Consider the following 14586-nt stretch of genomic DNA (forward strand, 5'->3'; position numbering starts at 1 on the left):
AGCCGACCAATTTTAAATAAGATGGCTTGGGGTGATTTTGATGTCCTTGCACCAAAAGGGTAACAGTCTTCCAGTATACAATCCCGATAAAAAAACCTCACCATTCAAAATCATAAATTAACAGTGTGAAAGGTAGTAAAAGGAAGAGGTATTCCCGTACAGTTGTTGCTCATTTCTTCATAACAGATTATCTTAAAGCAGGCAAATCCAATAATGTAATGACTCTCAGTTATATTAAGGGGCACTGTTAGCCAAACCAGATAAAAGGTTAATGAAAGCTGCTGTCAACATGCAGCCTGAAATGAGTTCATATCAGATAGGATAACTCTTAAAAAGAGATGTTATTGAGTTTATGAATAAGCAACTTCATATTAACACGGTCCCTAACCTTTGCCGATGCACATCGTAGAATGGGTTTCCCCGCAGGGGAGATTCGGGACTCCATCACCCCTCTACGATGGCTGCACAGCTGGGCTAGGTGAGAAGACTTATCCGCCGATTTCCTACTTTGGGGAGTACCGCTCCGTAGTGAAACGGCGCACCCCAGCCGCACACTTCCTGGGCAACACGAACCTATGGACCTCCCTCAAGGGCCAGCCCGCCAGGTATGGCACCGTAAGGCCTTTCTCTCCTTAGTTGTGGTAAGTGTTCCGCTGTCACTATCTCTTCTAAGAAGCGGTTCTGTCACTATCTCTTCTAAGAAGCGGTTCGATTCTAAACTTAACACACAGGTCATCTTCAGGTGTACGCTGCTTGCAGCACTCACTCCAAAGCCAGGCGGCCCACTTCTAAAGCTACAATAAGCAGGGAAACATAACACGTTAACTAAAACAGCTGCTCGAAACTCCCTTTTTTTTTATGAGGTTTCTGTGGCCATAACCTTATTTGGTTCATAACAATGGGAACGCACAAAGCTAAGAACTGGGATTGCCACTGTTAAAACTAACCGAATAAATTCATATATTTTCAAGACAGAAACTAATCTGATCTACCGATACATTTTACTTTTAATTGTAATAAAAAATTCATGCATCTATGTACAAGATTGTACAAGTGTGCGAAGTGCATAATGCAAAAAGAAGGAAAGAGGTGAGAAACCGCAAGATAACCTTTAATTTTCATTCAGTTTCTTCAGACACGTTGTCAGCCATACCTTGACCTCGAACATCTTCCATTTCATCATGCCCTTCTTCATTCTCATCATCCCTGTCAGCATGCACTTGAGAACTCACCACCTGACCCAAGAGGTCTTTGTGTTTCAAGTTGCCTGCCGCCCACCCAAGTTCCACATCAGAGAACACGGGGAATAAAATTTCAAATGTGAAAATATATACTATATGCAATGTGCTATGGTTTTCCCATGGTCTAATGGATTCTAGTATATTTTCTCTTGGAAAGTAACAACGAACAGAACAGAGTTAAATAAAGAGATACTAAATTTCTTAGCCACTGCATCAAAGCATTAAGTTTGTAAAACTTAAGGGTTCATAACAGGAGGAAAATTTGCATGAAATTGTATGCTCTGATGCATGCACAGCTCGTTTCTGTGCATGCTGAAAGTGCAGCATATGCACACCATCTTAACAAAAGTGTGAAGGCAAATCAATAAGCAGGATAGGTTGGAAGTGTGCTCAAATGCTAGAACATGACAAGAAAGAAAAATGGGTTCAAAGTTCATAATGAAATGGTGCAGACCCATCCAGAAAGAGCACCCATTGGACACATTGTGGAACAGAGCCTTGACTTGAAAGAGGAAACGTTCCATTGATCTCTTTACTGTAGGTATCTTGCTTGTGATCATCGTCCGCTTTGACCCCTGAATACAGCTACCAATGATTAAAACAGATAAAAAATGACAAAAACATTTTAGAAGTACCAAGACATCAAGATCATAAAGTCTGACCTTGGCATCAGAGCAGAGGAACTGAATGGTTCTTGTGGCCTTCTGAAGCTCCTTGAACTGCAAACAAATTGGTCAAGCAAGAACTGCTGTTAAGAAATCAGATACCAATGATAGGGGTCTCCTTATCTGCTAAGTTATCATGGCATAAGGGCTATGGCACTGACATCCTGGCTTCAAATCCCACCTCACCCACCCCAGAGAAAGACATAAAAAATACCAGCGATCAGCAGATTCAGATACCAAAGCCACCCCCCCCCCCCCCACCAAAAGAAAAAAGAAACCCCTTTCTGCCAAAAAAAAGATAGAAAATAAAAGAAAGATCACGTCTCTTAAAAGAAAGATCATACGTCTCTTACCATTTGAATTATTGTGTCGCTGTGTGCATCAAAGTGGACTTTTAGAAAGTCAAAGACTGCAATATATAACCACATTAGTGCCTCCCGACCACATTTTAGAGAAATCCACCACCATTTTAAGCATACAAAATCTTTTACCTTTTAAGAAGGAATCCACAAACCTCCCAGTATATCTTACTGCCATGGCATGCACGAATACCTGGAAAGAGAAGTACATAAGTTATATGATTTACTCAATTTTGAAAAATACTCAATTTTGAAAAATAAACCCAAAGTTCTTTATGGTGAGTATTTGGCTACCTTGTCATGCGTCTTGCACATATTGACCAATGATACGATTACGTCAACAGATTGGCGTGCTTTGGCCAATGATCTCTCTATTGCTTCTCCACCTACAATAGTTCTGGACTTTTGCTGTGTACCGATTTCCTTTATCTACATATAGTGAAAAGGAATAAGCCAACACCACTCCATCAGTTCAAACCTTTTAGACCCAATACGTAATCTGTGGTACTTTAACAAAAGGAATCTTACGACATACCAACTTCTTGAGATTTGCAATATTTTGCTCATGCTGCACACATGGAATTTTTTAGTAAAATCCTCAAAAATGAATAGTGAACATTGTAGATTAAGGAGAAGAGAATTTAGAACCACCAACCAGTACACGATACCAGACAGCAAGCACACCAGGGCTAAGTGTTGGGAAGCTGGAAACATAGTCCTGCCCAGTTCTACTCTTGCCAGAAGGGACCTACAAGAGAATCAAGCTTATAATCTTTAAGCGTGAACTTGTATGATAGAGAAGTGATCATAACTGATATCAAATGGGACCCATCCAATATATTTTTATTTTTCTTTTAGAATATAAGCCCCATCCAATATTCTATACTTACAATGGCAAGTACTAGAACATAATAGAAATTTTTTCGTTAATATGTTGTGTTAGTATTTATTGCATCATTTGTGAGAATCTCAAAATTATTCCTTGACCTCTATACACCCATGTACAGGTGAAGCGGATATGAGAATAAAATAATTTAAGAATATAAATGAACAAAAAACCCTTCACACGTGATAAAAAATAGCAAACACATTGATGAATGAGGACAATAATGCAATAATCGAACCTTCAATATTGTCAGATTTCAAAAAGCAAAATTGGACAGGCTCTCTAAAACCCTCCAGGTCAAATAAATTTAAATCCACAAGCAGGTTTTTATGTAAATATTCAAAACTTCCACACAGTGAGCTTCAAAGACGTGTAGAAAAATCAATCGAATCAATGAGCATATGAACTACCATTGCTAAAGGATGATATTGAAATCACACCTGCGGTATGATTTTGCAGGCAAGTTCATTCACTAAATCAAATGTGCAGTCACTATAGTCCAAGTAAATCTGCAATATGTTCTGAATTGTTTCTCCCTGTAACAAAAGATATAGCAAATAAGCCAAAATATGGGACAACGAAAATGGTGTTGCCGCTGTATAAATGCATACACACAGGTATCTGTGTGTGTAGAGAGAGAAATGCAACCACACACATACACACACACAGTTATAAACAGAACGCAACTTAAAAAAACAATCCTCCAAAAAACTGTAAACAGTATTTTACTTTGCTCTTTGAGTCTTTCTCGAGATCCTCAGCATCCCATTCATGTGCTAGAAGCCTTTGTGCACAAGTTCCAAGCCTTCTGCTGAGAACTGGAATAATGCTTGGAAGAGATTCTATACAATTTTTGACATTTCCTTCCGATGACTTCTCAAGCAATAACTGAGTGGAACTTACAAGTGATTTGAGAGTAACTAGAACCTCCGTTGCCAGCAAAAATGAGAATGAGCATGCTGGAAAGAACACATAGCCAAAAAGGATTTTAGGAGCCATCAATTTTTACCAACCTCATCCTAGATTTCATGAGGCTTACGTAATGATTAATACCAGCAGAATACTTGCCTAAGTTCAAAACTCCATCAAGGAAAGCATAAGCGCCACAATACAAATACTCCAAGCTTCCGGAGGATGGTAGTGGTTGGATATCAGAAAAGAACTCATCTGGTATTCCAGCGGGTTGTAGTGCCTCAAGCAGATCTCTCAGAATTGAAACATTCATCTTGGAGCATAAGTCATCAAAGCTCAGAATCTACAGAAAGAAGATATTGAGAGATTAATGAAAGATACAATAGATTTTAGAAGTGTAACATTTATCAATTACCTTAGCATAGCAGCACAATATCTCCTTGAATATAGAACCAGCTACTGAAGATCTTGAAACCATCTCGTAACTTATATCTGGGTTTCCAGCTGATTTACATTCATTTTTCCAGTGCTCACCACAGCTGTCATTTCCTGGATAATGGAAAATTACAGTCAACACGTGTATTTTCCTTCTATTACAACCGATGAAATACGACCCACCATGTGCAGATATCAACTAACCTTCTTTGAGAACACAAACAGCACCATCAAGATGTTTCTTAAGGCTTGAAAATAACGGCCTCATCTTGTTCATAAATTCAATGATGGACAGCCCATTCAGACCAGATGGAGCCTTGCAATTTGGTGAAAGAACAGTAAAAAATGATTTGTTTCGAGGACTCTCAAACTCAAGTTTGTAGTTGAAATCACGGACAAGATACAGATGCAGTCCCAGCTATTATGGGAACCAAATGTTAGACAGTATAACCTTCGACAAAAGTCGACATTTTCACCTCAGAAAAAATAAGGGAAGAAAAACAAGGAAACCCTTCTCAAAGAGGAAAGGTATCATTAAGGGAGTATACCTCGGCTGCAGGATCTGAACAACAAGACCCCTTCGCCTGCAGTCAAAAATAAATTATAAAAAAACTGCTTCCAAGATATTATTTGCCAAATAAATATCAAGTTACTTATATCTTGCTGGAAGCATAGTACAGATAGATTACAAGAAAAAAAATTTAACTTCTTTTAAGGCCAGACATACTATCGATCTAGAAAATTTGTACATGATTGGAAAATAAAGAAATAAATGAGTACCATTTGGCAGACACAAACCATAAATAGTGGAGAAAAGCGACAACCTAGTATCCAGTAGTTGACTACATGAACAGAGTAATACTTGTTTCCATTGCAAAAGACTTACATAGTGGTCCTGAGATTACTGTACAGGCCCATTTAATAGCACCCAATCTACAGTAATAAACTTAGAATTATATCAGTTTTAATGTGATTACAAGGGTAACTATTGAGAACCGAAATGGGCAAGATAGTTTTACATGACATGGATAAAAGGAGCCTGTAAATTGGAATGGACATCAGGAAAGAGCACAAGACTTGCACAATAACAAAAACACATTTCTAGAAGAAATATGTCAAGAAGTACAACTATTATGCATCCAAATGATGCGAACAAAATCATTACATCATGCATGCATCACAAGAAGTGATAAAATATACAAACCCTTAAACCTTGATGCTCAGACATCCAAATTAGCCCATAATCTTAAAAACAAGTAGAACAAGAGAATAAAGGACATAGGCACCCCAACATAATATGAGGAAACACAAAAGAATCAGCAATAACCTCCATAACTGAATGCTACTTAGGAGATCAGTAATGAGGCAACTCTACATTTCCCCTCACGGCAGTTGCTTCAAGCACAATCTCCAATGAGGGAATATCTTGGTTTAGTGCACTTGACTTTTTCCAATCCAAAGAAGAAGGTCAAAGCTTTGAGAAAGGATAGAAATCTCTATGCTAGCGAGCAATACTTTATTTCGAAAAATTTGAGTTAATTTCTTTGCCAATATTATAAGAAGACACCATGACACCATAGTTTTTTTTTTTATAATGTTAACCTTCAATTGATAAGAGGGAAATATACAAAAGACCTTGGCAATCCATAAGCAGGGATGCTCAACGGATAGAACCAACAAAAAGCAGAATCAGAATCCTCTTTTAAGAGGTTACAGTGAGGCACATCAACCTAGGAAAATAGGTTGATTCGCAAAACAAAGGAGAAGGCCAAAAACCCAAAAAATACTAGTTGTTAGCCATTGCCGCCGCATCTTTTGCTAGGGAGTTAGCATCCTAATTTCCTTCCCTCCAAGTATGCATCCACACAACAGATGTATTCCTGCAAAGATCATCAATTTCGTCAAAGACGTGTGCCAAAGACCAAGGAGGGGAGGAAGAAGAAGGACTTTGTGCCCATGGTGTTCTTGGAGTCTCCCTCCACTACAAGCGAATGCAGTTGAAAGGGTTGTGTGAGTTTCAGGCCTTCCAAGAGGGCTATTGCTTCAGCCTCCATGGAGTTTTTGTGGCTCATATGTTTGGAGGTTGAGGCCACGATAGTACCGATGGACTTCCAAAGGAGAATCCTGGCCTTGTGCCAAGAGTAAGGATGAATAGAGATGATGATGGAGGTCACCGTGGCTGGTATCACCCATTGCACATTGAACAATTTGAGGATCGATCCCCAAATGTTGAAAGCAAAGGACAGTTCAGTAGAAGATGGTTGGTCTCTTCTGCTTCAAGACACATGACACATGGATTAGGAATTGGAGTCCCTCTTCTTTGTAATTGATCTACAGTGAGTACTCTCTTGGAGAGGGCCAACCATGCGAAGATCTTGATTTTGGGTGGTGCAAAAGATGTCCAGGCCTTGGCTGCGAGTGCGATGGGATCTAGAGGGAAGGTTGGTGGAAGATTTAGGCTATGGTAGAATGAGGAAACAGAGAAGGTTCCCGTCAAGGACGAAGACCAAATGATACGATCTTGACCCGTAGGGGGTAGGAAGTGGGATTGCAGTTCTGCCGTTAAGGTGGCAAAGCTATCAATCTCAAGAACCATGAGAGGCCTTCTGAAGGTAGGATTCCATGAGCGATGTGCTCCGGCCGAAAGCATTTTTGAGCTACCGATGCCACTTGGTTTCTGACCAAAGAAAAAAGATCGGGGAATCTATCCCGGAGAGGAGTATGACCCAACCAAAGGTCATATCAAAAGAGGATTCGATTTCCAGCTCTTGGGTGAAATCTGATGCTAGATTTGAAGGCATGGAATGTTGAGCAAATTGACCTCCAAATACCTGATGACCTCTGATTGGGTCTAAAATTCGGCAGCCAAGGGGAGTTCGGGAGATGATATTTGTGTTTAAGGATGTCAATCCATAACTAATTATTTTGGGTAGACAGTCTCCAACTCCATTTGCCAAGGAGCACCATGTTTTGAGTTCTGAGATTCTTAATTCCCAGACCTCCCCTATTCTTGGGCTGCCGAGGTTTATCCCAGGCAATCAAATGGAATTTGTTGCTTGAATCATCTCCTGAAAAGAAAAATGTCCTCATTAGTTGTTCAATTCTAGAGCTTACTGCGACTGGCATGTGGAAGATGGACATTTGGTACAGCAGGATATTGGCAAGAGTGGCTTTGATTAAAGTATGCCTTCCCCCCAGAGAGAGAGCGCCCTTTCCAGCCTGCTAATCTGCGGTCCACTTTGTCCACTATGTGCGACCATAGTCTCTTTTTGGGTTTGCCTAAGCAAAGAGGAAGACCTAGGTATTTGGAGGACAAAGTCTCTACCCCACAACCCCAGCTATTGGCAAACTCCGAGAGGGTGGTAGAATCAACATTGACCCCTAGCATATCCGAAGCCAGAAGTGAATTGGCAAGGTTTTCTCACTTTTTACTCCAAAAAAGTTACAATCCAATTGCCTATTAGTTTGTTATAGGAAATCAATTTAACAATGCAATTAATCAATCAATCTGAGTAGGAGAAAACCCACCTCTAGGAGCCTAAAAACAAGAGCATGATAATTTCCTAAATTATGTAACTTAACTATAAAAGGGAAGATGAAAGCTTATGTGGAGTAGGCTGGACAAGCCATAGCAAGGATTAGGCTTGGTTTGATTGGTGAGGTGTTGAAAACTGCAACACTAAATTCCAAGCCATAGAATTAGAGCTAGGTGGGCAAAAGTGGAGATGCGCATCTAGAGGTTTATGTGATGGCAACAACCAATAAAACTAAAGGGGAAGGAAGTTTTATAGGACAGTTGTAAGACCAGTCATGCTTCATGGGACAAAATATTGGGCAGTCAAGAAACAATATATTTATAAGATGCGGGTAGCTGAGATGAGGATGTTGAAAAGGATGAGTGGCAAAACAAGAAATGCTAGAATTCGAAATGAATACAAAAGAGGGAACTTCGAGGTGGCTCCAAGAGGCGATAAGAAGAGGGAACATAGACTCAAATGGGATAGCCATGTGCAACATAGACAAAATACAACACCGATTAGGAGGGAAAAATTGGTTTAAGTGGGAGGCTCTAAAAGGGTAAGGGGAAGGCCCAAGAGGACATGCATGAAAGTAACGACAAGAGATATGGTGACTTATGGACTGACTGAGGCTATGACCCTTGATGGAGCAAAATGGTAGAATAGGATTCATTTGGCCGACCCCAAATGGGATAGCTCAGATGATGATGATGATGATATTCTAACTCAAAAATCCCACAAATACCCCAAAAAACGACTCGTAGCAAGAGAAAAGTGGCAATGATTTTAACAATGATGATTTTGTTTCATGGGCGAATGATGATGGAGACGAATCTGAAGACTTGAATGATGTGAGCTTAACTAAAATTTCAATTGCAAAATACCACTTTTCAATATTGGACTTTTTTGTTATGGATTTAAGGGATCATATTGTTGGGGTCTAGAACACTGAACCTTGCGACCATGGGGGGATCAGCCATTGTCCAAACATCAAGTTGTTCGAAGTTGTTTGAAAACAATATGGTGGTCTGGAGCTTTACATTCTAAATTGACAAACTATCATGTGGAGCATGAATTTGAATTGAATTATCAACATTTGGTAGACAAATAAATTTCAATAAGTTATTGATAAAGATATACAATTGGTCTCTTTGGTTTAAGAAGGATGATGTGTTCTTTGAAATATAATCTTCAAAGAATGGAGGTTTTCCTTAAAATGTGCAAGTTTCTATAAAGGTATAGTCATAACTCAATAAATTAATTGCACATACTACTAATAATCAGTGTTTGAAAAAGCGCTAGGCAAACAGGAGGATCCAGGCCACCCAACGCCTAGGCGGGTGCCCAGAACCTAGGTGAACCAGTCGAGAAAAATTTTTTTTTTTTGGGTTTTTCTCTCTCTAAAATAGGCTCTAATAGGTTTTAGGTTTCAAATGAACCTAAACCCCACAATTTTGCCCCTTTAATATTAAGAAAAGGCCCTAACCAAGGGGCATTTCCGCCCCTGGGCATGGCAAAAGCCCTGAGTAACCACCTAGACGAATTCCCGGGCCCCTAGGGATATCCGCCTAATTTGACCGCCTAAGCCTGGGTGATGTGCCCATGCCTTCTGGACCGCCTGGCAATCGCCCAGGCGCTGGGCGGTCCGCTTTTTAAATCACTACTAATAATTTAGTGAATCGATTACATATTGAAAGTGGACGATGTAAACTAGCACGGTTTATGTAGTTTGAAATTTTCTTTTGTGATACCGACTAGAACACCTACATATGTCCAAATATTTCAATTAAAACTCAATTAAAGTAAAACAAATACAATAAATGAATTCTCACTTGTTACCACTTTCAAAACTGTTCACTACATAATCAAATTACATCAAAAGAGATCTGGGAGCAAGAAAACAGAAAACAAGTAAAAGCACCAAAAGATTACCTTTAATGGACTTTGCACACCCCACACCGAGTCTCCTCCTCCAATAGCACATGGGATCTAAGTCTTTCTTGAATCTCAGCAAATGGGAAGTAATGCCAAACCCTTGCTTAGTATTAGAGAGCATGCACTCAATATGGGGCCCCTCTGCTTTTCACACTATGCAGGGCGTGCCCCTTTGTTTCACAAGCCCTAGGGTGTGTCCCCCCCCCCCACCCCCTTCTTGCTTTCTTAGTTTCTATGTGAGAGAGAGAGAAGAGTAGAGGGAGAGAGAGAGAGCTCAAGTCTAGGCTTATGCCTTTGAAGACCCCCTGTTGTGATGTTTATATAAAAATGAGGCTAGGGTTAGGGTTTTTTAGGGTTTGGCATCCTTATGAGATTCCATCTAAACCATTGAACAAAGGTGGTATGTAATGTGAGAGATCTTAACCATACAATCCATAGATCATCCATCAGCTAGAACCTTATCCCTCAGCTTCCTTAACCTAATCCCATCAAATATTAAGTGTAGAGAAAATATTACAAGTCCTTCCTTTCATCTTCAATCAATCTCTACTTAGTCCATTTTTTTTTAAAACAATTAGCCTCTTTTTCAAAACATTCTTATTTCTCTCAAATCAACTTGCTTGACTTAATGCACAAGGCACAATTTCAGAAGGTGAGAAAATTGGGGCGTCCCACCCTTTCTCGTATAGTGGGCCCCACACCCATACGAAGGTGGGCCAAATATGGTGCGCCCTTATGTATTATGGGCCCCCATAGTAATTAAGTAATTTTAAAACTTATAAATGATTTTTAGAAAATCATTAGTATTTTTATTTTCTCTCTGAATATTTAAAAACCTGAAAATGCAGTTTAACCTTATTTAAAAATCAATTGTGATGAAATAAAATATCTAAAGACTAATAAATTTTATTTTAATATTTTAAAAATCATTTAAAACAAAATTTATTATTTCTAAATTAATTTGATGGGAATCAGATCCACCTTCGATAAGGAAAATACGACAATACTGAGGCACTCCATCTCTACTGGTGACTATATCCCACACTCACTTTCTCAAATTGACCCATGACCCACGATCCATCACAAGGGTTCATGATTGGACTACCAAAGCCAGTCAATAGATGATGAGAACACAATCTCAATCTTTGGACTACAGGTTCCCCCCTAAGAACAAGCGTAGGTCACACAGACCTGTGCACACTCATCGCAATTGGTGCTTGGGGGCTATTTTTAGCACATGTACATGTAACACCCTCAATGGTGTCTACTTCTTAATACGACTATCATATGTACATGTCATGTGATGGTCATGATAAGAATTTGGCCTTTGTCCCTTCAGGCCTACCACTCATACACAAAGATCACAAAGTCCTTTGGCCAACTACCTTGAGTATCTCTTCAACCTCATCAAGTGTTAACCTTGCAAACCCTTATGGGTTGTGTTATATGCCCAGGTATCATAGAGTTGTAGAACTCAACTCAACCTAGCCTGTCAAGCCCAGTTTGAGTAATGGCCATAAAAAACAATAACACATTATATACGCTTACTTACAAATGTTTTATCCATTTAGGGCTTGTGTGGATGACAGTTAATATTATATATGCTTACCTACAAGCTCTCGTAGGGCTTTTAAATGGCCATAAAAAACAAAACATATTATATATTCTTACCTACAAATGTTTTATTCATTTAGGGCTTGTGTGGATGATAGTTAATATTATCAGGAGTAGACTATCTTATCTGAAATTAAAAAAGGAGTAGCCTATCTTATCTGAAATTAAAAATTGTGGTAGTTGTTTAGTACCTCATCATCATCATGTTAGCCTTTTTCCAATTAATTGGGATCGGATACATGAATCCTGGTTCTCCATTCAGCCCACATTCAGGATATGGCTTTTAATAGAGGGGAATGGAGAACCAGAATTCATATAGCCGACCCCAATTAATTGGGAAAAGGCTAAAATGATGATGATGATGACGTACTAGACAACTAACACAATTTGTTTAGTACCTATCATGATTATTTAACTTTTTTGAGGATTTTTCAGCCATTTTTAGTTATTTTGGGTTAAAATACATCATTTTCAACAAATTACTTAGTATAAAGTCAAAACTTATTTAAAAAAATAAATTTATATGCAAAACTAACTATAAGTTTATAAAAGATAATTTATGAGGGACACTGCCAACCAAAAATTAATTCATTATCAATATTAATTTCATTGAAACTAGTGAATTACGAATGATACAAGTACATTGAAACAAGCTCTAAATGGTTATGCAAATGTACAAGATAACATATTTCTTTATATTATGGTTACCCACAAAACATAATTGTGTGGGGATGCTGCACTATTAGCATTGGTGTAAATGCATTAGTGGCAGTCCTTAAATCATGACCATGCAATGGGGTCAAAAAGATGGGAATATCCCTTTCAATCTAGAATGCATAATGTCACTTCTTTGTGCCATTTGTCATGTTAGCATGGATAAGGGCAATGGAAAAATATACCTCGTAGACTGCCAATGCCACAAACTGCGCAATAATCCATTATGGACAATTTCCAAACCAAAGCCTAAATTATATGCACAAGATACTATACAATAAGAAATATATTTTTCATATTGTACTTGCTACATCCACACACAAACAAGAAAGATAGGCAGTCACCTACCTACATGACCCCAGGTGAGACAATCCTAACTCGATTAGGAAGACCTTTGACCACAATTTATACAGATAAGTGCATTGTCCAAAAGTTTGTTTTCTTCTTTTAATAATCATTTTCCAAAGCTTTGATGCACCAATGAACTTATCAAATAACATTCCTATGCCTCTAAATGATAGTCATACATAATCTTTCTCACGTTAATATGAATATACGAAATATCAGTTTAGCAACTGTAAGCCATTTGGAGATGCCACTACAATAAGAAAGTTTCATAATTTACCATTACAACAAAAGAGAGTAAAATGAAGGTGCATATCTACTCCTTATGCATACATTAGTAGAATTCTTAACATTATAGAGTAACAGATTGCTCAACTATATAGGATCAGATTTCATAGTTTACACATTATGACAGTAGATGGAAAGAAAACTGAAATAATATTACACTCTGACACTACTGCAACAAGTTATATAATAAGAATTCAACTATATAAGATCAGATTACATAGTTTACACATTATGACAGTAGATGGAAAGTAAACTGAAATAATATTACACTCTGATGCTACTGCAACAAGTTATATAATAAGAATATCAATATTTCCAAATATGCACAAGCAAACACACCTTTGAAAGAGACAAAACTGACAAGCAGTTGACAAGTAGAGGCCTAAACTTAAATCTTTGTGCATCTAAAACCATTGGGGCTGCAGATGTTTGTAAATGGGTGAGCTCATTGAAATCAAAGTTCTGGCTTTCACCATCCTCTGTTGTACTTTCTTTCGATGCGTTTGTTGAGGAACACTCCTTCGATGCTTGCTGGCTTATAGTGATCCCTGCTCGTTTAAAGGAATCCAAAATGGTAGGCTGCTTGAGCCTTGAATCAACATCCGAAACTTGGGAGACTGCTGACTTTTTTTTGGTTTGTTTCTTTCCGTTCTTATCTGAAACAATTTTCGTTTCATCTTGATTTACTTTACTTTGTAAATGGTAATACTTTCCATACAAAGAATGTCCAGAATGCTCCATAGAAGAGTGGAGCACAGGCAGGGAAATAGGGCATGATTTGAGGCAGGCATTCAACAGGCTTTCCAGAAAACTGCAAAAAAAAATAGAAGAGCTTCAGACTGAAGTTGTTATAGCACCATGGTCTTGTATTTATGATAAGTTTCAAAAGTACATCAGTTGCACATCTTGTGGACTATGTGTTATCACAATCTCTTCATACAGCAGTAATTGGATTAAATATATTGACTGTACTGTTATCTTGAGCAAGGTCCACGGAAAAGGATATTTAAATCTATAGTTTCCGAGATGGCCACGAATTTATTGGTTTGATGGCATACATTAAAAAGGCCGTTGATAAGAGCACAGTAGGGGAGGCCTATGTCTACCTCACCAATCATGGCCACGACCCCTCACCCGAAGACCGATCCAAGCAGTCAAACCTCATGGTTGAATCACTTCATGTCCAACTCTTTGAGACCTCTGAGAAACTGGGATCGGAAAAGGTTGTCAGCTCCTACCACGAGAGTAAGGCTGCTCGCCTTCTAGGGGAAGTGGAAATGCTGACCTCTAGGCTCGATTCTGTGAAGGCCGTCACTCAAGACCTTACCTCTGAGCTTGCATGGATGAGAAGCGTTTTTGGCCGAGGGACTGAAACTGGAGCCAGCCAGCAGTGTAGTTGAGCCGGCTCTTAGTGCATCCACCATGGTGGACCAAGCAACCTCCCTTGCCTCTTATGGATACCACACTCGTTTTTGGTTGCTTTTGCATATTTTTTTTTTTGGTGTATGATGTACATTGCCCTCTGTGGGAATTATAATGGGAAGTTCGTCTCTTCTTCAATCTTGCCTCTTGTGGCTTTCTTCTCTCCACTCTCTCACTCCTCTTCTGTCCTATTCTCTTTTTTGGTTTTCTCCCTTTTGGGCCTAATTAGCCACTCTCTCTCTCCTTGCCTCC

The 14586-nt window shown here is 38.9% G+C and overlaps 1 protein-coding gene across 6 annotated transcripts in view; it reads right to left on the bottom strand.

Annotated features, from left to right (window-relative positions):
* Positions 1-211: 211 nt before the first annotated feature.
* LOC18427319 (fanconi anemia group D2 protein) overlaps positions 212-14586 on the bottom strand; it is a 48793-nt gene continuing 34418 nt past the window's right edge. For 4 of the 6 annotated variants that reach the window (XM_020662965.2, XM_088856751.1, XM_088856764.1 and 1 more), the window contains 16 exons: positions 13252-13723; positions 5047-5082; positions 4703-4916; positions 4479-4612; positions 4220-4406; positions 3881-4110; positions 3592-3687; positions 2921-3013; positions 2801-2833; positions 2560-2694; positions 2398-2458; positions 2260-2315; positions 1904-1960; positions 1696-1816; positions 1110-1267; positions 212-794 (listed from right to left, as the gene is read on the bottom strand). In XM_020662965.2, the coding sequence (XP_020518624.2) occupies positions 1119-1267; positions 1696-1816; positions 1904-1960; positions 2260-2315; positions 2398-2458; positions 2560-2694; positions 2801-2833; positions 2921-3013; positions 3592-3687; positions 3881-4110; positions 4220-4406; positions 4479-4612; positions 4703-4916; positions 5047-5082; positions 13252-13723 (2074 nt within the window). In that variant the 3' untranslated portion in view covers positions 212-794; positions 1110-1118. The remainder of the gene's footprint in view (positions 795-1109; positions 1268-1695; positions 1817-1903; positions 1961-2259; positions 2316-2397; positions 2459-2559; positions 2695-2800; positions 2834-2920; positions 3014-3591; positions 3688-3880; positions 4111-4219; positions 4407-4478; positions 4613-4702; positions 4917-5046; positions 5083-13251; positions 13724-14586) is intronic. The other 2 variants (XM_020662966.2, XM_088856755.1) reach the window with 1 other exon arrangement.

The sequence above is a fragment of the Amborella trichopoda genome, chromosome 2 (assembly GCF_054954075.1).
Source record: "Amborella trichopoda isolate Santa Cruz 75 chromosome 2, AtrichopodaSantaCruz75HAP2 v2.0, whole genome shotgun sequence".
Classification (NCBI taxonomy): domain Eukaryota; kingdom Viridiplantae; phylum Streptophyta; class Magnoliopsida; order Amborellales; family Amborellaceae; genus Amborella; species Amborella trichopoda.